This window comes from Ailuropoda melanoleuca, chromosome 1 (assembly GCF_002007445.2).
Source record: "Ailuropoda melanoleuca isolate Jingjing chromosome 1, ASM200744v2, whole genome shotgun sequence".
Lineage (NCBI taxonomy): Eukaryota > Metazoa > Chordata > Mammalia > Carnivora > Ursidae > Ailuropoda > Ailuropoda melanoleuca.
Window position 1 is genome coordinate 3413799 of NC_048218.1, and position 24897 is coordinate 3438695.

The 24897-nt window shown below is 55.0% G+C and overlaps 1 protein-coding gene across 5 annotated transcripts in view; it reads left to right on the plus strand.

Moving 5' to 3' along the window:
- TMPRSS3 (transmembrane serine protease 3) overlaps positions 1–24467 on the plus strand; it is a 35393-nt gene extending 10926 nt beyond the window's left edge. For 3 of the 5 annotated variants that reach the window (XM_034655262.1, XM_034655269.1, XM_034655266.1), the window contains 14 exons: positions 71–198; positions 1553–1772; positions 3119–3263; positions 8074–8184; positions 9032–9148; positions 9505–9628; positions 12514–12639; positions 13867–13910; positions 14531–14696; positions 15396–15565; positions 17346–17441; positions 20059–20201; positions 20847–20999; positions 23668–24467. In XM_034655262.1, coding sequence (XP_034511153.1) covers positions 1755–1772; positions 3119–3263; positions 8074–8184; positions 9032–9148; positions 9505–9628; positions 12514–12639; positions 13867–13910; positions 14531–14696; positions 15396–15565; positions 17346–17441; positions 20059–20201; positions 20847–20999; positions 23668–23685 — 1431 coding nt within the window. In that variant the 5' untranslated portion in view covers positions 71–198; positions 1553–1754 and the 3' untranslated portion in view covers positions 23686–24467. Of the gene's footprint in view, positions 1–70; positions 199–1552; positions 1773–3118; positions 3264–6850; positions 7102–8073; positions 8185–9031; positions 9149–9504; positions 9629–12513; positions 12640–13866; positions 13911–14530; positions 14697–15395; positions 15566–17345; positions 17442–20058; positions 20202–20846; positions 21000–23667 lie in introns of those variants that run through there. The other 2 variants (XM_019802999.2, XM_034655255.1) reach the window with 2 other exon arrangements.
- Positions 24468–24897: the final 430 nt, after the last annotated feature.

Sequence of the window (24897 nt, forward strand, 5' to 3'; positions counted from 1 at the left end):
CATATGTGAATTCATGATTGCTTCTGGTTCTCTACATGTCTGCTCAGTGTTGTTTATGTTATGTTTTTAGTTATGATCAGCTCATCCATGTGCTGGGGCCTCATCACACACTCACCACTGCGCCAGGTGCCATGAGAATACATTCTAGACTGTCCTCTGAGAGCGGTACTCCAAAGGGCCGCCACCTACAGCACTCAGGTGAAAATAAAGAAAGAGTTAAGTTCTAAGTTTCCCATCCCTGTCTTTGAGGGCAAATGTGTGTTCAAGGACTAGACAAAGTAGTCAGGAAAGATGTAAAGGAGGGGTGTATGAGCTTGCAGGATTCTTGGTCTTAAATCCAAAAACACTGAGAGGTGTGTAGGCAGGTGCTGGGAGGCAGGAAAACAAAACTGAGTTAAACCACGATTGGCTGAACATATCTCTCTGGCTATTGTTGCCATTGTCAAATTCTGCCAACTCAATCTTTGAAATCAGTCCCAAGTCCAGCTTTTATTCTCCATTTGTACTGCCAGCATCCGGGTCCAAGTCACTACCATGGGGGCCCAGGTTTTCAGTAGTTTCCTGCTGGCATTCTGTGAATTCACCTCTGTCCCTACACGTTGTACGCATGCATAGATTTGACTCTGCCCTGCTCAGCTCTTTGGTAGCTTTTTATCACATGGAAACCAAACCAGAGTTCTTCCAATGGCCCAGGCCTTCCACGATCCGCCGATCTCCAAGCACATAGGTTTTCTTGGGGTTCCTCAAACACCCCTAGCTCATCTTCTCCAGGCCTTTGGAGTTGACGGTCCTGTGCTTGGAACAATCTCCACTCTTAGCTCACAAGACCTACTTTATCCCATCACTGAGGTCTCCACTAAAATACCGTTTCTTTCTAGAAGTCTCCCCTCCACCCTGTCTGATCACTCTCTAAGCCTCTCCCAGCCTCATCTCTTCCTAGCATTTGTCATCACCTGAGACCACAGGTGAATGCTCTGTCCCCTCTGCCATCTGCTGGGAGTCTAGATGCCTGGCTCACGGCAGATGGCCCGTAACTATTTGGTGAATAAATGAATGCATCTCGCTGTCCTCCTCTAGACTTCCAAAGGGGCTCAGTCCCCTGCCCACAGCAGCAGGGCTATGTTCTCTCCTGATAAAACATCTTCAACCTGTATTGTGTGCAGAAACCCCTCGGGACGTAGAGACCCCTTAGACCGGAGTGCGGGGTGTCTCCGCGGAGTGCTCACTGTGAGGACACCTTCAGGCTCCCTCTGCGGGGTGTCTCCGCGGAGTGCTCACTGTGAGGACACCTTCAGGCTCCCTCTCTTCCGTCTGCAGAGCAGCTGTGAGTCTAGGCCCGGACTCAGTCACACGGAGGGATAGAGCCCCTGCCGGAGCGTTTTGCCTGCCCCTCTTGGTGCGCGTGCACAGCTCCGGGTAGGACCTAGCTGTTCTTTTATAAAAGGAGCGTCTGTGTTCCGAAGACTCTCTTATGTGAGGTTTCTGAAAGGTTTGCTTGCCTTACTTACTAATTAAAGGCAAGTCACATTTTCCCCCTCCCTGGTCTCTGCAGTCATACCCCTGATGGCCACTTGATACCACCGCCAGGTCGGGTTACACAGATACCCGCGATAGTGCCATTCGCCGTGATGACTGAGTCGACAAGGCTGAGTGACTCGGTGGAAGCATTTCCCGATTGGACGAACCTGTTGGCGGCCTGCTTACTGTCACGCTTGCTTTTATAATGAAAAAGGAAAAGATTCCTGCTTTTAAGGATGGCGGCTCCAGACATGGTGAGTGAAGTGAGTGGGGGAGAGATGACGCTTCTGAAAGAGGATTTCTCAACATTTCTCAGTGTTGTGAAACGGACCAACGATGTCCTGTTTGGGAAGGGACTTCCGCGCCTAGGTTCAAGGGTTCAGAAAGCATTTTGCCACTGTTCTTATACTGGTCATAAAGTTAAGCTGCGTCATTTGCCACATGCCGATAGTACGGGGCGAGTATCAGCAAGAATCAAAAGGAAAAACACAGGATGTGAATTTAGTAGTTTTCTAAGATACTCTTCAGAGCCACTTTTGAGATGGAGATGAAATAAATATTTTTAGTGCATAATTCTTGCTTCGATTTTCCTAAGACCACGTGAAACAGCACGAAGACAGAGTTTGTGTTAAATGGCTTAATAGTTTCTTGTTGGATCTCAAATATTACAATCAGTAAACAGAAATTAAAAATGGGTGATTGAAGTATCTATGTTTATATGCCAGTTGGGACCTCCTCTGAGGAAGCCGGCTCCCCGAGAACCTGTGCCTGCCTGATCCCTGGGAGGGTGAGATGGGATTTAGTTGGGAACAATCCACCATTTCCTTGCTCACTCCGCCCCTCTTAGAGCTGCGGGAATGACTTCCAGAGGCTTCTGACCTCTCTGGCTTTGTGATAGGTGGAATTCTCTTGGAGGAAATAGAGCCCCGGTGTAGCTGGTGCAAGCCAGTGGTCTCCGGCTGCTCCTCCCTTTGCTGTGTGGGGGACTGGGCACCCAGAGGGCACGGATACTCTCATCCTTAACTAGGTCATGCCCGCACGAGCCTGGGAAGGGCTGTGTTTACGGGAAACTACAAACACTGGGGGTGAGTGTCCCCTCCCTGGCGCCATCTGCATTTTTTGGGTGTGGACATTCTGTGAGTATAAAAAACTTCTTATGGTTGTGATGGGTGTCCCACATGTGTAGGCAAAGGGTTGAGTTTACGAGGGACAAAGAACAATGACAAAAAAGAGAAGGAAAGTGCTTTGAAAGTGATTTATCTTCTGAAAAATAATGGTGCAGTAATTTCTAAATTGTAGAAGGACGTCTTTCTAAAGACGGCTAGTCAACTGATTTCAGATTGGTAGAATATACGGTGAGAAAGTCATTATTTTAGCAGAACTAAGTTCATAAGTTTTCGTTAACTCTGGAACTTTCTCTGTTACCTGCTGTGACTCAGAAAAAAAAAATCCGTTTTCACTGGACAAATAGTTGTGATTAATCAGGACCAAATGTGCTTTATGTGGTTTGTTGGATTTCAAAGATTGAACGTGGCAAAGATGCGTTTGACCCTAAAGCTGTAAATAGGGAAGCAAAGGCTTTCTGTTCTTGCTGGCGAAGGAGGCAGTGGCGCAGGCGGAGCCGAATCCCAGAGGACCTGAAATCGTCACCATGGGGGAGAACGACCCCCCCGCGGCGGAGGCTCCCTTCTCCTTCCGATCCCTTTTTGGACTTGACGATTTGAAAATAAGCCCTGTTGCACCAGGTAGGTGGGGCCAGGTGTGAATCCTGGGGGAGGGTCCCCAGAGTGTCCCACTGGCGACATACCCCCCCCAGGATGTCTCACACCCACAAGCTGGATGCTTGCACTTCCTTGGGTGTATAGAGCCCTGCGGGGCGGGGGGGGGGCGTTAGTGAGGGCATCACCTTGTTCAGCCTCTTGCCAATGGCAGGACACGGAAGTTTACCTTCTCTGGAAGGAGGTTTTCAGAAATTGAGGCTCCAGTTGCCCCTGGGAGTTAGGGGTCTGGTCCCGCCAGAAAATCTCTGAGCCCCCCAGAAAGTCCTGAGAACCAGTGCTCATCAGCTCTTCCAGGACACTTAAAGTAAGCTGGGCATTGCTGAGGTTAGATTAAAACCCAACAGCAGGAGATGAGAGCTGCTCTGAACAACAAGGAGAGCTGGTTTTGCAAATAGGTTTCAAATGCAGGACTTGTCACGGTGAGCCAGTGAGCCGTGGCTCCATGGCTGGCTGGTCCCTGGTGTAGTCAGGAATGCTGACCTCTGGGGCCGGGAAGGGGGACGCCTGAGGGCTCTGGCTGAGGTTCCAGAAAGCTTGGAGTAGGTGCTGCCCTAATAATTCCTTTTAAACCCTCTGGACAATTGAGGTTGGGGGCTGGTGGAAGAGATAGGAGGTGGGAGGACAGGTTTCAAGGGTAAGGATACACAATTTTAAAATTCAGCTCAAAAACTGAGCATAAATGTAAATTTAAAAAATACCTTGCTGTCACCTGACCCCCAAGATTTGCCTGGTTTTTATGTTTGCCTTCATTGTGTTCCTGCCCTTGCCCGTAGTACGCATTCCATGCACAGTAGGCATAGACGGGCTTTTTCCCATGTGCTGCTTGGTTTTTATAGACGCCTTTTGTTAATAACATCACAAGATCCCATCAAGTAGATGTGTAATTTACATAGTTTTTTAAATCATCATTTGATATATAATTGTTTCTAATATTTTTATGGTACAAAGAATATCAGCATGAATAACACTCTACATATTCAGCTCTGCTAATTTTGCTTATTTCTTCGTGATTAATTCCTCGTAGTGGGAATTTGGTAGTGCTTTATGCAAGTACGCAGTGTATCGTTCATTATAGTAATTTAGAAAACACAGTTAATCAAAAAGATTTCTTAAAATTACCCACAATTTTACCATTCCTCAGAGATAACCCTATTCGTGCTTTAGTGTTGGATTTCTTGCTTTTTCTGATCTACATATCTGTATTTTCCTTTGAAAGTGGCATATTCTATTTTGAAGCTTTTTTTTCTTTTTTCAAATGAAACAATATCATGTTCTTCTTTCCATGGCATTAAATAATCAAATATTCTCTAGGGGTTGGCAAACTATAGCCCATGGACCAAATGTGGCCCACTACTTGGTTATATAAATAAAGTTTTATTGAAACACAGACACATCCATTTATTCATCTATTGTCTATGACTGCCTTCACGCCATAGTAGAGTTGAGCATATGGCCCATAAAGTTTAAAATATTTACTATCTGGTCCTTTACAGAGGAGGTTTGCCAACCGCCTTTCCCTATCATGGGACTAACTCCATACATTTACTCTGTCACCAGTTCCTTCTGATGGGCGCTCAGGCTGTTTCCCGTGCACCAGTATCTCACATGCCACCTCTCTAAGTGTCCATGTAGGTAGAAATTTATGTACATCAGCGATGACATCTTAAGATAAATTCCAGGAAGTGGTTTTACTAGGTCAAAAATTCCATCCCTTTTTAAGCCTTTTGGTTCGTATTTCCAATTTGACTCTCAAAAAGTTGGCACAACATATACTCCTATTCACTGTAGACGGAGGTCCATCTCTTTTCACTCTGGACTGCAGTGGGGACGCTGTAATGGCAGTAGGAATAAATATTGTGAGGTTGGTATGTAGTTACATTTGATTTGCAGTTTTTCAAATTTCCAGAGAGGTGGAAGGTTTTTTCGTGCTTGTTGATTATTTGCATTTCTTTTTGGGGGAGGTGCTATGCATTTTGCTTTTTGTTCCAGGCATGCCCTCAAAGACAGAACAAGGAGGGGGAGTGGGCCGTGGTCGCCGTGGTCGCGCCCACAGGGCACCAGGGCTGAGGAGCTGTAAGGGGCTAATGTGAACCATACAAAGGTCCTGAGGGAGCAGCAAACTTTGAATCTCTAACTAGGATGAATCTCCTAAGTCTAAGTCTTAGGCACAGAGCCACTGGGATGATAAGAGATCATTCTGGGGTTCCTGTTGATTTTTAAGGTATAAGTGGAGTGTGGGTTCTCAGTAAGAAAGAGTTATAAATTCGGTGCGGGCTTCCGGGGGTGGGGAAGCCTGGAAAGAAGAGTCTGCTCTGTTAAGTCAAGACCACGAATCGGTTGCCCTGAAGGAACTGGTCTCCCCTGCTGAGATAAAACCACCTCCATGATCACGAAGTCCTTCATCCTTTCATCCCTTCAGTTCACTGATACAGCTGACCTTGAACCACACAGGGGTGGGATTAGGTGGCTGGCTGCCCACCCAGTCAGAAATCTACTTATAACTTCTGGCTCCCCCAAAACTTACCTACTAATGGCCTACTGTTGACCAGAAGCCCTCCTGATCACAGAAACACTCACTTCACAAGTACCTTGTGTGTTACACGCATTACACACCGTTCTTGCAATGAAGTCGGCTAGAGGAAAGAACGTGTTATGAAGAAATCCTAAGAGAAAATACATTTGAGATATGGTGCTATAAAAAATTCACGTGGAAGTGGACCCACACACTCAAACCTGTGTTACTCGAGGGTCAGCTGTATTCCTCAGGGACTGCGGCACACCACGTGTTGGTCTAGGCTCTGGGAACACAGCTGCCGAGCAAGCCACCGGCTCATCGTGGCCAAGACCGAGACCTTGCCCTCTGCCCCCCCCTCCTCGTTCTGCCTCCTTCAGGCCGCGGAGTGTGTGCCTTTCCTTACTCTCCTTAACCTCTTCCTTCTGCCTTCTTCCTCGTTTCTTCTCTTACTCTACTCTTCTCCTCCTCCTCTCCCACCTTTCCCCCCCCCATTTTTGTCTTTAAATTCTCTTCTTTAAGCAGCCCTGAATGATACTGGCCATTTTATAAGCACACTCTTTATTGCCAGAGGGTGAAGCTGTGGGTTTCCAAAGACAGGCAGGGGGAGATCTCTGAAGCCTTTCCGTGGGACACCTCTCAGCTCCACATCTCTAGGACTAGGGTATGAGAGGAAGGGACAGCGTGTCCCGAGTAACCGTGTGCTGTGAAGAAGCCCGTCTCCCCTTCCCACACTCCCAGCTTCCCCAGTGTAAGTGGGGACAATTTTGTCATAGATGTATTTTCAGGATTGATGAGAAAATTTGCATGAACTGGCCTGTTCTGCTTGGAGTAAAGGTGCCGATGGAAATTCTCCCCGTTGCCCATAGAGGCTTGTACTTTTGGGCATCATAAAGCTTATACGGCACATCCTCTTTTCCATCTAATCTGCCTGGTTCTTTGAGTAAGAATTGGGCCAGGTCTGGGGTTTACCCTACTTGCAAGCTAACAAGTCAGCCTGCCCAGTTTGCTGGATTCTGGGGGAAGACAAGAGACTCCCGGGTCAGACAGGGGGGACGTTATTACTCACGGCACGAGCGGTGCACGCATCCCGTTCGAGCCAGTTCCCCATGCCCGCCAGGTCCCCTGGGGGTGATGTGGAACAGCCCGGGGATACGCTGCATGCCCAAGGGGTCTGCATCACACAAAGGAACCCAGAACCAAGGCAACGCGAATCTTTTATGATGGGCGGCAAGCAGACCTGCACACACTTTGTCCCAAAGGAAGACATTGTATCTGTTAAACCAGACGGTAAGCAAGCCTGCTCCTTGCTCTGGAGAGAGGTGTCATCTCTGTCTTCTAAGGTTGCTTGCTCTGCCAGCACCCTCAGAGAGACGGGCTGGGACAAGGCTGTGGGTGTCGCCATGCATAAGACTCACGGGGAACCGGCTGGCACATTATCTGGTGACCCTCTTAGAGGTCCCAGCCCTCGCTCACCTCGGAGTACCCTGTTTGGGTTTTACGTGCCACCATCTGCTGTGGGGAAGTGTTTCTGGGGACCCGGGCTCCACTTGCCCCCTGTACTAGTTTCCCAGGGCTGTGGAGACGAAGTATGACAACCTAGGTGGCTTAGAACAACACTGCTCTATGGCCTCATGCTTCTGGAGACCAGAAGTCCAAAGGCCAGGGGCCGGCAGGGCTGTGTTCTCTCTGAAACCCGTGGGGAAGCCTTCTTTGCCTCTTCCCTGCTTCTGGTGTTTGCTGATGATCTTTGGGGGTTCCTCGGCTTGCAGGTTCATCGCCCCCATCTCTGCTTGCATCTTCCATGGCGTCATGCCTGTGTCTCTTCACACCATTCCCTTCTGTGCACGTCTGTTTCTGGGTTCAAATGCCCCCTTTTTAAAGGACACCAGTCAGATTAGATTAGACGCACAGTTTTAACTGGCTGGCCTCTGTAAAAACTCCACTTCCAAATAAGACGATATTCTGGGGTCCAAACTTCAACATACTGAGGACTGGGGTGGGGGGCACATTTCGGTCAGTAACACCATCCCCTAACCCGGGACGGACACAGCTGGGTCTGGGGGAGAGCATGGGGCTGAGCCTCTGGAGAGTGCGTCCCCAGATAGATGGACTTTGCTCTAACTAAGGCAACTTTCTTTGGGCTAGAACATTCTCTGCTTTGAGGGGAGGGGGAACGGATAGCTCAGTTTTAAGTTTTATTTTGTTCAAATCCGCTGCTCTGTGACGGTTTGCTCTTTCCCCCACCTTTCCGGTTTTCAGACGCAGACGCGGTTGCGGCCCAGATACTGTCCCTGCTGCCGCTCAAGTTCTTTCCCATCATCGTCATCGGGATCATTGCCTTGATATTAGCACTGGCCATTGGTCTGGGCAGTGAGTACGATTCATTATTCAGTGGGCTCTCGAATGCCTGTTCAGGCGTTTAAACTTTGATGAGCCCCCTCCTCGCTCACACCGGCGGGGTGCTGCCACCCAGCCTTCATTACTAGAGACAAACGTCTTTTGGGCTTGCTGACTTGGAGTTTTCTTTGCCTGTGGGAGTGTGGGGCCAGCCTGGGGCCCAGGAGGGGCTGCTGGCCATGCTCGGGGCTTTGTCACCAAGGAGCCTGCCCGGTTAGACGGTTAGACGTGCTGAAGGGCAGCTGATGAAATAGGATTCTGTGGGCGGGAGGGGGTGAGGGGCCGGGAGGAGAAGACAAGGAGGCCATTCATGCGAGGCCAAGCATACCTGCTGTTTTTAAAAGAAGGTTTATGTGGCTTTTGAGAAAGTGAGTCATTTGAATGGGCTCTGATTGAGAACAGTATCTCATCTTCTCTTTCCTATAACTGGCCCACCCGCTCAGCGGTGTGGTCCCCGGTCCCTTCTCTTCTTGCCCAGGGTTGGAGACAATAGAGGGTAGATTGGGGGCCGAGTTGTCCTCAGTCGGAGCTTGTTGCTCCGTTGGCTCGGCCAGTCGGCTTTCAGCCATGCACTTTTTCTCTTGACCTTGAGCCCCAGAGCTGTGGTTCAAGGCCACATTGCAAGGCAAAGTGGGGTGCAGCAGCCCCACCCTCCGGAATTTGGAACAGAAACTGGGCTGAGGGAAGCAGGCTGCAATTTCAATGCAGGTTTCATTATTGATGGCCAAGCTCAAGGCCACGTGGCCAGTGGATGGTTGTTAGTGTTGTACACTGAAGAAACCAGCCCTTCCTTGACACACTTGTCCTCTCCTTTCCTCAGTCCACTTCGATTGTTCCGGAAAGTACAGGTGTCGCTCATCTTTTAAGTGTATTGACCTGACAGCTCGGTGTGACGGGGTCCCGGACTGCAGAGACGGGGAGGATGAGTACCGGTGTGGTAAGGCCGTGCTCCTCACTGCAGAAGGACAACCCAACCCTGACCTTACCCATCTGTGAAATGGGTCCAGACCCATGCCACTCTCAAGTCACGTCCTTAACTGGGATCCACCTGGCATTTGTCCCCAGGGGTGACTGAGCTCAGAGCAAAGGGAGGGCTGTTACCTGGGGCCAAAATTTGGTTGGGGAGAACACAAGAGCAGAGAGAAGAGAGCTCAGGGGGTGGAGGCTGTAAGAACTGCCACTGCCCTGCAGGGTGGGGGTGGGGTGGGCGAGGGGCCGGCCAGGGTCGGCACAGCAGGGACCTGCGCCGGAGGCAGAGAAATCTCACGGCCTGTCTTCCTGTGTGCCGGGCAGTCCGCGTGAGTGGCCAGAATGCAGTGCTCCAGGTGTTCACAGCTGCAGCCTGGAGGACCGTGTGCTCTGACGACTGGAAGGGTCACCACGCTAACGTCGCCTGTGCCCAGCTGGGGTTTCCAAGGTAATTTAAAGAACATGTCCCGCTGATGGGTAAAGCATTTAATCGTGGTGACAATGGGGAGAGAAAGCCACCTTCTAGTGGGCCATTTATGGGGTCCCCTGCTCACCATCACACCGAGTCCCTGCGGCAACCGTGACATCATCCCCGCGCCACAGGTGCGCACGGCAAGCCCCACACGCTAAGTGGTTTGATCAAGGTCACCGGGAAGGGGCACGTTTGGGGGTGTCTCATGGTCAGGAAAGGACTCCAGATGCACACAGGAGATACAGAACTTCCGAGCCAAAGGCTAAGCCCCCAGCTGCTCAGGCTACGGCCAGAAGGTAGCTAAGTGGCCCCCACCCACCCGGTGCTCGTGGCCCCACGGACGTGTGCGCACCCTTCCAAGGAGCCCCACAGAGCCCAGGTTGAAGAGCCAGCCGTGTCGTGGAAACACAATCATGTCAAACAGTTGTTTGGCACCCTGTGGAAGGGGCGGCTCTGGCAGTGGGGTCTTCTCTTCCCAGCGTTTGGTTTTGCACTAAGGGGACACATTTCTCTCCCTCCTCTCTCCTGGCCCCTCCTCTGACCCGCGGCACCGCTGTCCTCCGTGGCCTCCCACCACGGCACCCCAACCCCCTCTGCTCTTGGCCCCCGGAGTTCAAAGCAGGCAGGCTCTCTGAGTTCCCACCTCCTGGGTGTTTGCCCCCGAATCCCTGTGTCCTTGCCCCAGTTCCCCGACACCGGCATTAAAGCCGGAAACTGCCGGGAATCCAGGGAGCCTCGATTTTCAGATCTGTGCACCCTCCTCTCAGCTCCTTTCTCCAGTGCCCGTGACACCCCAGTGTCCCCCAGCTGTGTCCCCGAGACCACGTCCTTCTCACTCTGTGACAACCTGGATTCAGGAATTAGCTGTGGTTCAGCCCTGTGACAACAGCCAAGCCACCCACACAGATGCTTCCCAGGATCATGTAGACTTCACCCTCACAGATGGGGGTTCACACCCCACGCACACGCTCACCACATGTACACGCACCACATGCACACGTGTCACACATGTACACACACCACAGCACACGTCACACGTGTACACACGCCACACGCACACCACACGCACACATGCACACGCACACACCACGCATACACGCACATACACACACACAAAGAGACGCCGTGCATGGCACACGCCACATGGAAACACACGCAAACTTTCGCTTGTGCTGTGTCATATATCACATCAGATGCATGTACTCCCACCGCACCACGCACATACCCCATCACACACACATCACACGTACACACACACACTACATTACTCATATGTACACATGCAAAATACCTCCCTACACAAACACTAAGCCACACACACGTGTACACTCATGCCTCACGCACACACATGTGCACACACACGTGCACACGTACGCACAGCATCACGGCAGCAAACAGCGGAAAGCTTCCCCAGGCACTTCTGTTCCCTTCGAGGCCCTTTCTCGGACTCACGGGGAGCACCCCTACCGCTTCCGGCTCCCCTCCCTCTCCCTCCTGGAGTGCCACCCCCTCCCCTGAAGCCCCGGGCCCCCTGTACTATGCGGATGGGCCCAGAGGCTCCTTTCCCTCAGATCCCCATTCGCCCAGCTGCCGCGAGCTGGTCCCCCCTACCCTTGGTGCGCGCCCTCAGGGGGCGTCCGGCCGACGGGCCCCCCAGCACGGCCGGTCCCTCCCTTCCATACCTGCGCTCCAGTTTGAGATTTACTTCTGTAGCCTTTTTGCTTTTTCTTCCTCCTTCTCTCCTTAAAGCCCTTCTTTGATCTTCTCTGCTCGGCTGTCTCCCGTGTCAGCTCTCTGTGATGACAGCAAAGGGGAGACTGTCAAGCCGGATCGCCTGGGTTCGAATCCCCGTGTCCCCAGCATAGTTCCCTGACTCAGGCCTGCAAAACAGGGACAATAGTAGCAGCCGCTTGGAAGGCTGCTGTGAGGTTCGCGTCGGAGCGAGCCTGGCACACGGGAACGCCCTGGGGGAGCTGGCGGCCATGGTGGTTGCGACCACCCGGAGGCTGGGCTGTTTATGGGGATCCAGGGGCGGCCCTCGGGGCCCCCTGCATCTCCCAGCGCTCCGTCTCGTCTCGGGAGCTCGTCGCCTGCCGCCTGCCCCATCAGCAGTTCAGCCGTCCCGGGAGGGCTGGGAGGGTCATTGCCCTCCGAACTCAAACGCGACTCAACCTTGTACTTGGCATCTACTCCCACCGCCCGTAGCGTTTCCGTCACCGCACGCAGTCCTGCCTGATGAACTGGTGTGTTAGTGTAGCCGGCCAGCTGCTTCGGGAGGGTGCCCGTTCATTTACTACCCCTCAGCTCATAGCTCTTGATTTTTTTTTTAATGATCGTGCCTTCTTTACCGTTGTTTCCCAGACCTGTTTCCTGATATTATAAACATCTGCTGGGGCATCTGAGCCTTTTCCTTCTGTGCTCATCTCTCTCCGGGGGGAACCCCCCAGCTCTGGCTTTCCCTCTCCCCGACCTATTGTTCTTGGGTGCTCGGCACCCCCACTCTGGTCCCACATGTGGTTCTGTGTTCTGCTCTCTGGGGCTTGCTTCGGGCCAAGCAAAGGTCAGTTCGGGGGGGTGCGTCAAGGGGGCTACTTGGCCACCTTGGGAAGTGATCTCCCTGACACACGCCCAGAGCCTGCCGGGGGTGGAGGGGCCGTGGGCCGGGGGCCGGATGGATCCATGGTCCCAGACAATGAGAGATCTGGAATGCCTTCCTAAGCCAGCAAAGGAAACTGTTGACGGTTTGAGGGTGGGAATGACATCCCCCCGCGTGATACATGTGGTGTGCTGACGTGCGCATGGATGATGTAAAGCACAGAGTGAAGTCACACATCGGGTCCGCGTTTCCCATGTGCTTGCAGCTACGTGAGCGCAGACACGCTCGGGGTGGACTTGCTCGAGAAGCAGCTCCAGGAGGACTTTGTGTCCATCAATCACCTCTTGCCTGATGACAAAGTGACTGCTCTGCAGCACTCCGTGTACGTGAGGTGAGTGGCAGGGCGGTGCCGCGGTCTGCCCTGCGTCCCCTGCTGGCCTCGTTGAGCTATGCACGGCCCCGCGAGGACCCAAGAGACCAGAGAGAGTTTCTCCAAATGTAAGGTGGGGGCTTGGCCGCCGCGGGGAGACTGGGTGGAGCACCGGCTGGGGTGCAGGAACCCACCCCAAACCAGGCGAATATGGCCTGGCAGAGAGAGGAGGAAGGGCGGTAAGGAGCGTGGCGTGTGTGTCGTGCTGTTCTCATCGTGGGCCGGGGTGTGTGCGGAAAAGGACAGAGGGATGAGGAAACTGGAAAAGAAAGAGATTACGAAAGACACGTATCCTCTGTCTACAAAGTACTTCAACATTTACCATTCATATTGCATGTTTCCCCCGAGAACTCGTGAGAAAGGTAGCATGAGGTGCCCGTAAACGATGGTACCCGCAGCCTGCTGTGTCCTCTGCCTGGTCCCCTGCCTCTACAGTCAGGCATCCGCTGTGCTCTTCCTGGCACTTTGGACCAAATCCCAGAAGCGTGCTCTCTGCTCTGGGAAACAACAGCTTGTCAGCCTGTCCGTTGCATAACTGATAGTCACCCCAGGACCCACATGCAATTCCTGGGGACAGCTCATCTCTTAGGTCCTGAAAACTCAGCAGGTGACACCCCCTTTTTCTTGCATGATTGCATGAGCAGATGGGGGCTCTAAAGGCAGGGAAAGTCACAAAGGGACATGGGTGGATTATAGGAAAAGCACATTCCCTCCCCCCCACCCCGCAAGGATGAGCCCGTGTCATTTCTGAAGCAATCACAGCTCTGCTCTGGGGAAGAGTATGATCCAGGCTGGAAGGACCTGGTGCCAGGAGAGGCTGCCACGCTGTCCAAAGGGCACTCCGTATCCTCCAGGGGCCAGCGAAGGACACCGGGGTAAAGTTGACCTGCAAATGACACGAGTGATGTTTATAGAACAGAGCTCCTCCGGCATCTCCTATCATTAGCTAGACGAAGCTTAGAAACCCTCAGTCACCTGTCACATGCACAATGCCTCACTGTAGCCAAATGTTCCAGAATGAAGCTGTGAACTCACACATACGGGTTTTTTTAATATGGACAAAAATTACAATCTGTATTCAAGAGCAGGGGACTAGAGTCCATTTTTCTTTCACCCCAAGATTAAGTTGAAAGTGTTCACTTCACTGGCCTCTGGCATTTACCGTAGGCCTCCTCTTTTGCTCCTTAGGGAGGCATGTGCCTCGGGTCGTGTGGTTACCTTGAAGTGCACAGGTAAGAGATTCCGCACGGTAGACAGAAGTGCGGGGGGGGATCTCTGTGGACCCCACCTGATGGAGGAGGAGAACAGTGTCCGTCTGTCTCACCTGTTAGCCGGAGTGTAGGGGGGCAGCCCGGAGCACTTCTCAGGCGCAGACAGGACCGTGGTCTGTGATGCCCTGTCACTCCGTGGTGGCTCCAGCAGCCTGACTCACTGTCACTTTCTCCTCCCCACCCCACCACCTTCCCACCTCAAGGAAAAGTGTGCCCAGGCTGGTCAGTGCCCCAGGCTCCCTGCCCTGTGGCAGCTGCCCCTGGCAGGAGGAGGGTGGGGTCTGGAGAAGTCAGACAGGTGCACACTAGCCCTGCATTACTGAGGAGAGGGCTGTGGAAGGTTCCTGAGCCCCTAGTGAGTTGTGCCCATACTGGGTTCATGGGCATCACGGGGAGGGGTGCTGTCATCACCAGCTCTTCCCACTGCACCCCATCTCCTCCCACTCCCGTCCCCTCCGGTCTCTCTTTCTGGGCTGTGAGCTCTGCGAGGGCAGCAGGCTGTCAGGGAGAGGGGGGTCTGTGACAGCAGGTTCCCCAGAAAGGTCTGGGATCGACCCCCAGCCCTTGTTCTCTCTCTGCAGTCTGTGGTCTGAGAATGGGCTACAGCTCACGCATCGTGGGTGGAAACGTGTCCTCGCTCATGCAGTGGCCGTGGCAGGCCAGCCTTCAGTTCCAGGGCTATCACCTGTGCGGGGGCTCTGTCATCACCCCCGTGTGGATTGTCACCGCCGCGCACTGCGTCTACGAGTGAGTGCTTCTGGGTGTGGGCCCTCGTGGTCCACAGACCCGTGTCTAGACTGGGCTGCGTTAGCATGGGGTAGAATCCGGGGGGCCAGCAGCGGGTCCAGAAAGCTGGCAAGCCGACCAGATCATCACAAAGTAATGACCAGTGCAATGCACCCATCACTGTCGCTGGTGGCTGTGACTGGTGACCCTGAGCTCATTCGAGGGATTTCAGACCTGCCGCTCTTACAGAGAAGGTGGAAAGCTTTGGACGGAAGCTCCCGTGCAGGAGGGAAACCGCCAAGCTCCCTGTAGCTACTTACAGGAGAGCACGCTGTGGCCAAGAGCGTGAGAGGTGGCTCCGGTCAGGTGGCTCCGGTGTCCCAGGCAGTGTCTTGGGGGAGGAGAGCACGGGAAGACTTCCAAACACAGAGATGGATTCTCCGTTTTTGTTTGTGTTTTGGCTGCCATCTGATGGAGATTGGCCCTGATGGGCCCCTCTGGTGCTGAGAAGCGGAAAGCTCAGGCATCGAGGCCTGCCTGGGGAGTTCCTGGCTGGCCTGTGCTCCCGCAGGGTGTGGGAGCCATGCTCGGAGCCAATGTCGGCAAGCAGGCAGCACTGCGTCCCGGCCACCTGCCTGGCCCTGCGCCTCCAGACCTGCGAGGTCCGGGGGTGAAAGTGACGGGGTACTCCAACTTCACCTCTCCGCCTTCTCATTTCAGCCTGTACGTCCCCAAGTCCTGGACCATCCAGGTGGGGCTGGTTTCCCTGCTGGACAGTCCGGCCCCTTCCCATCTGGTGGAAAAAATCATCTACCACAGCAAATACAAACCCAAGAGGCTGGGCCACGACATCGCGCTCATGAAGCTGGCCGGGCCGCTCACCTTCAGCGGTACGTCTGTGTTCCCTGCTGCTCTCTGGCTCCCATTTCTTTCAGGAGAATTTGTAATTGTCCCTTGAAGTCTTTTTATGACAGCCGCTTTGGAATCCTTGCCAGACAACGCTAGGAGTTGACTCATTTCCCCGCTGGCCAGGGTTGATCATCTTTTCTCATTTAAGTTGTGATTTTCCTGGTTCTTGGTATAACGAGTCACTTTCGACAGTCTTCTGGACATCGGGCTATCGCGTCAGGAGACGCCAGGTCCATATACCTCTTTGACTTTCCCAGGTGGTCACCCCGTTCGGGTTCTTGGTGCGTGACATGCCTACTCCTGTGGGCTGTGCTTCTGATGATATCTGATTTTACAGGCTTTGTGATTTTACTTTGGTCAACTTGGTTCGTCTGGTTCATCCCTGGGGTTTGCATTGGTGCCACTTTCTTCCTGCTGGTGCCCACTGGATATGAAAGGACTTCCCCAGGCCAGGCCATGGGTGCCTCCAGGTGGCAGAAGGGGGGTCGCTGGCCCTGTGGGAACAAAGAGCTCTTCCCTGTCTCGGGGCTTGTTGAAATGAGGTCCACCTGCCAGCGCCATCCACCTGCCCGTGTCTTGGTCGTGGCCTAGAAAGAGGGCACTTCGCAGGTCAGTCAGTTGATCGTAGTGGGATCGTCTCCATGGCTGCTTCTTTCCTGGGCATCTTGGACTCCCTGAGGTGCTGAGAAAGTCTCTCCCTGCCAGCTGTCGCGTTCGGCAGGCCACGTCCCTCCGTGGGAAATACCTAGTCCTAACCTGTGAAAGTTACAACAATACCAGAGCACACAAGATAGGACTTCCAAACATTTTGCAGATGCAGACAAATGATTAAATACACTCAAATAAATTAAAGCCCCCTTCGCCTTCCCCAGCGTATAGCCGCGTGGGGTGTTGGCAGAGGTCCACTGGACAAGGCCCACTAAGAAGAGGAGTCCTGGCCCAGGATTAGTGCGTTCCCCACACCACACCTCTAACACTCTCCGCGTAACGCTCGGAAACAAGTACCTCTAGAGAAGCAAAGAGAAATCGTGACGGTGGTGTTCGTTTATTACTAACGATACTCCGTTGTAAAAAATGAGGTGCCGACGTCTGCACCGCGCTAACAGTTAGCGAGTGCCCTCGCTTCCTCTCTGTCCTGTTACTGTCCTGCGTGGAAAGACAGCGCATCGTGGAGCGTGCTCACGAGACAGCCTCGTGGCAGCCGTGACGCTGTCTCTGCTGGAGGGCGTGTGGGACACAACCCACGGGGACAGGCTGGCTTTCTGTCTCCAGACATGCCGGGTGGGACCCGAACAGTCACGGAGGGCTGTTTCATAAGGCAGTGCACCCACGCTCCAGACCAGGCGTGGGCAGCTTAGGGCCCCAGGACCCAATCTGACTCTTGGCCTGTTTTTGTAAATGAAGTTTCAGTGGGACACAGCCAGATCCGTTTGTGTACCACGGCCTGTGGCTGGGTGCTTGCAGGCCACGGTGGCAGGCCATGGGGCCCACAGAACCCCAGGCATTGGCTATGTGGCCCTTCACAGAAAACATGCCACCCCTGGTCCAGACCCACTTGCGTTACCACAGGTTAGGGCTGTTTAAAGGTGAACGGCTCTGGGGGTCCCTGCACTGAGCTGGGAGCTTTCAGACCAACCAAGGGCTTGGCCTTTCTTGAGAGATCGTTTGAGCTCCTCAGAGAGGCGGACACTGGGGAGATTCATTGTTTTCGTGCACCTGTGCTTCACCTGAGTTCAAGGCTGCTGTCTCCCCTTGCCGCAGAGACGATCCAGCCCGTCTGCCTGCCCAACTCCGAAGAGAACTTCCCTGATGGAAAACTGTGCTGGACGTCAGGATGGGGGGCCATAGAGGATGGAGGTCAGTCATCTGAAATCACGATTCTGAGTCCCGGGAGCCCAGAGCCACGAGGCCGGGGTGCACGCCCACCATGACACGCTGCCCCCCGTGTCCCAGCATGGCGTCCCCGTGGGAGGGAGGGGTGCGGGTCAGCTGCTGGACACACGCTCTCAGCAGAGTAGTTGTGGGTCAGAGTCATGGTTCTGTTTGTGTTGGGGTGTGAAACCGCAGACTTTGTCAGGAGAGAAATATATGGAAACGGAGGGCTGGGGACACCCCTTGTTGGGGAGACATTCACCAAATCATCAGGCAGCTCTTCCTCCTCCCCACCGTGCCAGCAGAGTACATAAGCAGCCCATGGAGAACCCTTCCCAGGGTTTATTCAGAAGGCAGACATCTGCACCTGGTGAGGAGTTTTCGTCTCGTGAGACTTTGGAAGGTGTGTTATTTCATTAGAGAAAGCAGACGTACGGAAGCATACCGCTGTGATCGTAGCAGTAGTCACCTCAATGAGAACAGCGCATGCCGAGGGAAGCCACCCCCTCCCTCCACTGGGGTAGGGCACACATGTGCTTGTCACTCATAGGCTCTCCACCAATTCCTTTCCTTCTGGTAGGAAATGTAGGAGTTCCTTGGGGGGACTGTTGTCACAAAGCTCCATAAACAGAGAGGCTTAAAGAGCAGAGACTCATTCTCTCCCAGCTCTGGAGGCCAGAAGTCTCAGATCAAGCTGTCACAGGGCCGGTTCCTTCTGGAGGCTCCAAGGGGGAGGAACCTGCCCCTGGCCTCTCCCTCAGCTTCCAGGGGCTCCAGCCATCCTTGGCGTCCCTTGGCTTGTGGACACATCACTCCAATCTTTGCTCCATCTTCCTGTGCCCCCCCTCCCCAGCCCATGTCTCCAATCTCTCTCCCCTTTCTCTTATAAGGACACTGGTCTTTGCACTTAAAGTCCACCCTAAATCCAGGATGATCTCATCTTGAGACTCTTACCTTAATTTCATCTGCAGAGGCCCTACTCCAAATAAGGTTGCAGGTGGACATGGTTGTGGGGGTGTGATTCACCCTAATACGGGAAGTTCAGTATTTTCCTCCTGAGGGTTATTAGTTGAGTTCCCCGTCCCTGAATGTCCAAGGCTCTCGGGGCTTACCCAGACCTAGAGGGTCGATCCTCTTCCCCAGGGTAGGGTCTCATCCCTGTGGCTTTCCACGTCTTCTTGCCCTTGGAAGCTTCCTCCACAGACACGTTGAGCTGTTTCACCACGTACCTGGTGGTGAGCTGGGTGTCTCCATGCCACACTGTCTGCTCCTCGCAGCAGCCCCTCAGTGGGGGATTATCTGCACGGCCGTCTTGAGGGCAAGGAGCCTGGGGCTGAGGGGAGCTGAGCACCTTGCCGGGGTTCCTATGACCAGGTGCTGGGAGGTCTGGACCTCCACGCCCCCCCCCACAGCCCTATTCTTGTTGTTTCTCAGGACTTGTGGCATCAGGAGACTAGTTCATTACTCTGTGAGATCCTGTGGGGTGAGTAGGGAGAGGGGCCACTCTCAGCCGACCTCCGGCCCGTGGTCCCCAGGCACGTGGGGTATGGGGGGACTGGAGAAGCCCGTGCAGAAAACAGGGTGCAGCTCACACTCAGAGAACTCTTAGAATGTGGGTTGGAGGCGTGCAGACACGCACCCGCCTGCTGACACGTGCTAGAGACGCCGGAATAGGGCCGTGCCCTGCAGTCAGCCTCTAAGACGCCGCGATAGCCGGTTTACAAACAGGTTAAGTTAGAGGTGTGGATGCCTTCGGGTCGATGGTGGGGCTGGTCCAACAGCAGAGGTATCATTTCCTGTTGCTGTTGCAGCAAGACCAGACTCATTGGTTTCAGCCCCAGGGACGTGTTATCTATGGTTCCGGAGTCAGGAGTCCTCGCCCATCTCCACGGGCTGGAATCAGTGTGTCGGAAGGGCTGGTCCCTCCTGGAGGCTCCAAACGAGTGTCTGTTTCCTGGCCTTCTCTGGGTTCTGGGAACTGCCTGCTGGCTTGTGGCCCCCCCACCATCCTCACAGTGGGCCAGGCAGCGTCCTCCCATCCCCCCGCCCCCCGTCTGACCTCTGTTCCACCATCACGCCTTCTCCTCTGATGCTTGGGGTTCCATTTAGAGCCCACCCAGGTAGCCCAGGATTGTGTCCCCATCTCGGAGCCTTCTGCCGTGGAAGTGACATAGACACAGTGATTGGGAAGTGGACGCCTTTGGGAGGACGCTGTTCTGCTGACCACAGGAAGGTTCTGCCTGTACACTGTGCATGTGTCCTTCATGGGCCTCAGTTTCCCTTCTGTAACCTGGATTGTTCTGAGGATGGGATGGCCGGTGTGGGTCGAGTGCATGGCCCAGGATGGACCCCGGGGAGGTCCATGCTGGCCGCTGCCGCCCCACCTGCTCCTGCACTGGCCACTTTCGGGACGTGCGTGGCCCTCATGTGAAGCAACAGGGCTGCCCGGCCCGCTCACCAGGGAGCTTGCCACAGAGCACGCGCCGTCTGCCTCCAGGAGTGGCCTCTGCCACCGGCGTGTGGTGACGTGGCCCCGCTCCAGTGCAGGTCCTGAATTCCCAGCAGGGCCCCTCATGCCTGCACCGTCCTCGCTCTGATGCAGGTGACGCCTCCCCCATCCTCAACCATGCAGCTGTGCCCTTAATCTCCAACAAGATCTGCAACCACAGAGACGTGTACGGAGGCATCATCTCCCCCTCCATGCTCTGCGCCGGCTACCTGAAGGGTGGCGTGGACAGCTGTCAGGTAGGGGCCCTTGGTGACCTCTGGAGGTCACAGCGGCAGGTGAGGCTCTGGACGGTGACCCAGCCTGTGGCACAGGCCACTGCCAGCATTTCCCTGTGACTGAATGAAAAGCAAATTTACAGGGTGTGGGGAAGGCGTTTGCTCAAGATAGCACTCCCTTTCCTGGCTGCCGGCCGAGTTGACCAGAGCTCCCATTCTGCCTGGGTGCTGTGGCGGGAGGGGTCTCCAGGGTGCTCCCCACCCCAGCCCTGGTTCTCATGGTTTGCAGGGGGGCAACAGGGGCAGCAGGGCGGGTGGGAACCGGTGCATGTGAATCTGGACCTCCAGAGCCACAGTGAGCGTGAGCCCACACGGCCTGGGTCCAGCCCCGCCAGGCAGACCCTCCCTCTAGAGGATTCCCGGGGCTGTGTCCAGCTGCCCTGACCTTCACGGATTTGGTGCATCTAGAATCTGGCAGGGAGACAGCTGGGGGAGACTGTCCCTGGGGGACCGAGGACCCCACTGTTGGGAGTGCGAGCATCAGTTCTCGGAGGCTGGGGGTGAGAGCACAGAGCCAGCCCTGTACCGAGTTTTGTGATAGGAAGTGGGGATCCTGGTGCTGAGACAAGGGACACCCCCCACAGTGCCTCTTTCCTTGCCATCCAGGGAGACAGCGGGGGGCCGCTGGTGTGTCAAGAGAGGAGGGTGTGGAAGCTGGTGGGAGCTACGAGTTTTGGCATCGGCTGTGCTGACGTGAACAAGCCCGGGGTCTACACTCGCGTCACCTCCTTCCTGGACTGGATTCACGAGCAGATGGAGGTGGGTGCCGCTCACGCTGGTCCCCGTCGTTTGCCTCCAGGGTCCTTTTCTGTGGCCCCAGGGCTTCTGGACAGAGCCAGGGTGCGACACTGAGGGGTCAGTCCAGCAAGCAGGGCCCTGCGGCCTCTGGGTGTCGGATGGGAGCACAGCTGGTACCATAGGCAAGGAAGGCTCTGTGCAGGGGCGGTCCTGGGGGATGGGTGCGCACAAGGGCGGCCAGGGCAGGGACGCGAAGGACAAACTTCCTCCACCGAGTGGGGGAAAAGAGGAAGGCTGGCCGAGGAGGAAACCTGGGGATGGGAAGGGGTCCAGTGGGCACATGTGCATGGAGCAGAGGGTGACAAGGTGCAGGCAGTGGGTGACGGTGAACCCGCAGGCCCCCAGTGCCCCCTGAAGAATCTGGACCTTGCTAAGAGCCAGGGGTGGGCTAGAGAGTCTCTGATCTTGGGGGGCTGGGCAGCTCTGTGCTTTGGGGGAGCCTCCCTGAAGGAGGGGTGGTGCAGGAGGGAGACAGGTCAGGGAGGCTGGCTTCCAGGACCAGGGTGAGCAGGAGAAGGGAGGGCCACAGGCAGACAGGAGGGACGGCCACCGCTGGGGGAGCAGGCTGGAAGGGCAGGGGGCCCAGCCACGCAGAGTCTCAGCAGCACGGCCTTCTGCTTTACGGACACCCAGCAAATATTTGCTGACTTGATCTCCGATGATGAGCCCACATCACGCCTTGGACTAGTTTCAAAGAACTTGGGTTTTGCCTTTTGTTTTTAAAATTCGGGCCAAATTTAAGCAACGTAAAATTAACCATTTTCAAGCAGACAATCCCGTGGCCTAACATCACAGTGCTGGATAGCCAGCTCCTCGGTGCTCCGACGTTCCACGTTCAGGACCGTTCTCGCAACCTTGTTAAGCCGTTGCCCCCCATCCCCCCATCCCTCCGCCCTCACCTCCCTCCGCCACCAGTTTTTGGCAACAGTCATCTGCTCCTGTCCCTAGATCAAAGACCTTTTAAAATGCTCCTTTTAATGGGAAACAATTGGCTAAGAAACACCTCACGTGCCTTGGGCGTCACTTTTCACTCCTCCGGGAATTTTCGCTCCGAAGGAAAAGCTACACCGTGGCTGCCCCTGTCCAGGCCGAGGCCTATTTGACTCCCAGGCCCGCTGCACGCATGCTGTGCAGGCAAGGATGGTTCCTGCCCTCCGGGCTGGCTCACGGCAGAGCATTGCTAGAAGACGGGCCTTTTCCAGCAGCACCTGCTGGCTCCCTTGTGAGCCGACACACTGGCCCAGGGAGCCTCACTGAGGGACATGTAACCCTCTTAAGCACAAAATTCAGCCCAAACCCATCAACCTGTTTGTAAGCGAGAGAACAGACGTTTGCAAGAACAGCCCCCTGGCCGAGTGGCCTTGATGGCTGGTGAGCGGGACCCCAGGGTGCAGATGGCCGTGGGGGCATGGGGAATGGAGGGGGGGAAAGGCAGAGTCACCCACAGAGCCACAGAGGTGCTCCCGCCACACAGCCGCACTCAGAGACAGACGGTCCTTGCGACCAAGCCAGTTGTCATGAAAGGCAAGCTTGAAACAGGTGCGGGTCCAAGACGCCAGCTCCCAGTCTTCAAGCCATGGAGGGGCCTGGCGAGGGCAAGGTTCCAACACCACCCTGGGAGCCTTCTAACAACAATGGCGCTGGGTGATGTCTTGACCTATTTCCCTCAGCCCTGTCCTGGGTGGCAGGTCCTGGGACGGTCCCTGTATAACAGGTGAGGAGACCCCCGCAGTGAGTGACAGCAGAGTGTGACCCCAGCCTCACACCTGCTGTGCAGTGGATCCCACTGTGGGCGTGCACAGGACCCTCCCTGGCTGTCTGTGCACCTGATGATTCCCAGGACCCTTCTCCAGAGGGTCTGATCAGGGGATGTGGGGTGAGGGCCCGGGTGGTTCCGATGCACAGGGTCTTCAAGGGAAGACACTTTGGGAAACACCGGTGCGGGCCCTGGGTCCCCCTGGGACGGCCTTACAATGAGCTTCTGCCCTCCCTTGTCCGGATCCGCCCTCCCCTGCCCCAATGAGCACGTTCACGAGCGACAGACGAATGGCAGCTGGACGGCTCCCTGGAGGCCTGAGACATCTTGGTCACCAGCTGCCTCGTGCCCACCTGGGGGCCAGTATGAGAGTCGCCCTTCAGCAAGTGTCTTCAGATGTCCTGGGGAGGGGGTAGATCCAGAAAAGCTTCCCTTCCCATGGGAGGTTTTCCAGAGGTCTGCATTTTTGGTCGTTCCTTTGAATATGCCCACGGGGCTTCCAAGAGCCACCCCGGGTGAGGGGCTGCCTGCTTTCATCCGCTGTGCTCTGTACTGGGGCTTAAAACAAATCTGTTCAGACTCAAAGCGGGACTCAGGGACTCGGCGTGAGGGCTGGAAGGGCCACGTGGCAACGAGGGGAAGCGCCTCAGGTCAGGGACGTGGGTGCAGAGACCCATGCGGGTAGGAGCGCGGTCTCACGAGCACTGGGCTGCCCAGAGCCACAGCCTCTGCCCGCAGAGGCCAACGCTGTACCCACGCGGGGCGGGGACCCGCCCACGCTCACTCGTGGCCAAATGCAGATGCCCGCCCCGTCTCAGCGCTGGAGGCTGCCTTGGAGGGCGAAGGAAAGTAACGGCTGTGTTTTCATTCTAGAGGGATCTGAGAACCTGAAGAGAAGCGCACAGGCTGCCACCTCGACTTCCTGCCGCGATGGAGACACCCCATCCTGCCACAGGTCCCTGGGTGGAAATTGCCACGGGAGAAGGGAGCCTTGGGTGCTCTTCTTTCTGGCACCACCCGCAGGACCAAAAGAAGGAGCACCTTTCGTCCCCCCACATCTAGAACAACCTGCTTCCAGCACCTCGACGAGCCGCCGGGGGCGTCGGGCTAACACGACCTGATGCTCCTTTGTGACCTTCGCTGAGAACAGAAGGGGGAACGCCTTTGTGGTGTGACCTTGTCCCACTGTCCCTTCAAGTTTCTCTGTCCCTGGGCACAGGCAAATCGCACACAAACAACACAGGTACTCAGTAAGGACGCAGGCCGGAGCCCCAGGGGGCCGATGTCGCTGTCCGCGTGTCCTTGTCCTTAGGCGCTGGAAGCAACCCAAAACTTTCTACTTCCAAGGTCCCTTTCCGCGTGTGGGAACTTAGTCTACAAGTGGCTAGTTGTAAGGTGTATCTCTATTCTTTCTTTGTAGCATTCGATGCTTGGGGCCTTATTTGCCTCCTGCTTCCAAAGGACATGTGCTCCCCTAACACGTCTGTGAGTCAGAGGTTGTCTGTGAATCCCGACCACTCGTGTGCGTTGGAACCCTAAGCTAACTGCAGAGCCGTGATTACTTTGGTCTCCTCTACATACAGTGTCGGTTGTGTATTTTTCTGTTGGAATAGGTTTCTTTCTTTCTTTTTTTTTTAAAGATTTAATACATTTATTTAAGAGAGAGAGGGGGAGACAGAGAGCATGAACGGGGGGGGAGGGTCAGAAGCAGGCTCCCCTGCAGAGTAGGGAGCCTGATGTGGGGCTCAGTCCCAGGACCCTGGGATCATGACCTGAGCCGAAGGCAGACGCTTCACCAACTGAGCCACCCAGGCGCCTCCTGGAACAGGTTTCTCAACAGATCAGAGTTATATCGGAAGACGCAGAATCAGAGTAAGGTGAGAAGGCACTGGAATAAGACAGGACCCCCTAACCCCACACAGGGGGTGCCAAAGGCAGCGTGGACCGTCACATGCCATCAAGAGGCCAGAGGCTTCCCTGCGTCTCTGCATGGCCTTGTTACCCTACCACAGACCTGCCGCATTAGAGACCCGTCCCGGTTACCCCACACCCTCCGTGGCCCCCAGGCACACACATCACAGGAAGAGCTGCTTCAGGCAGCCA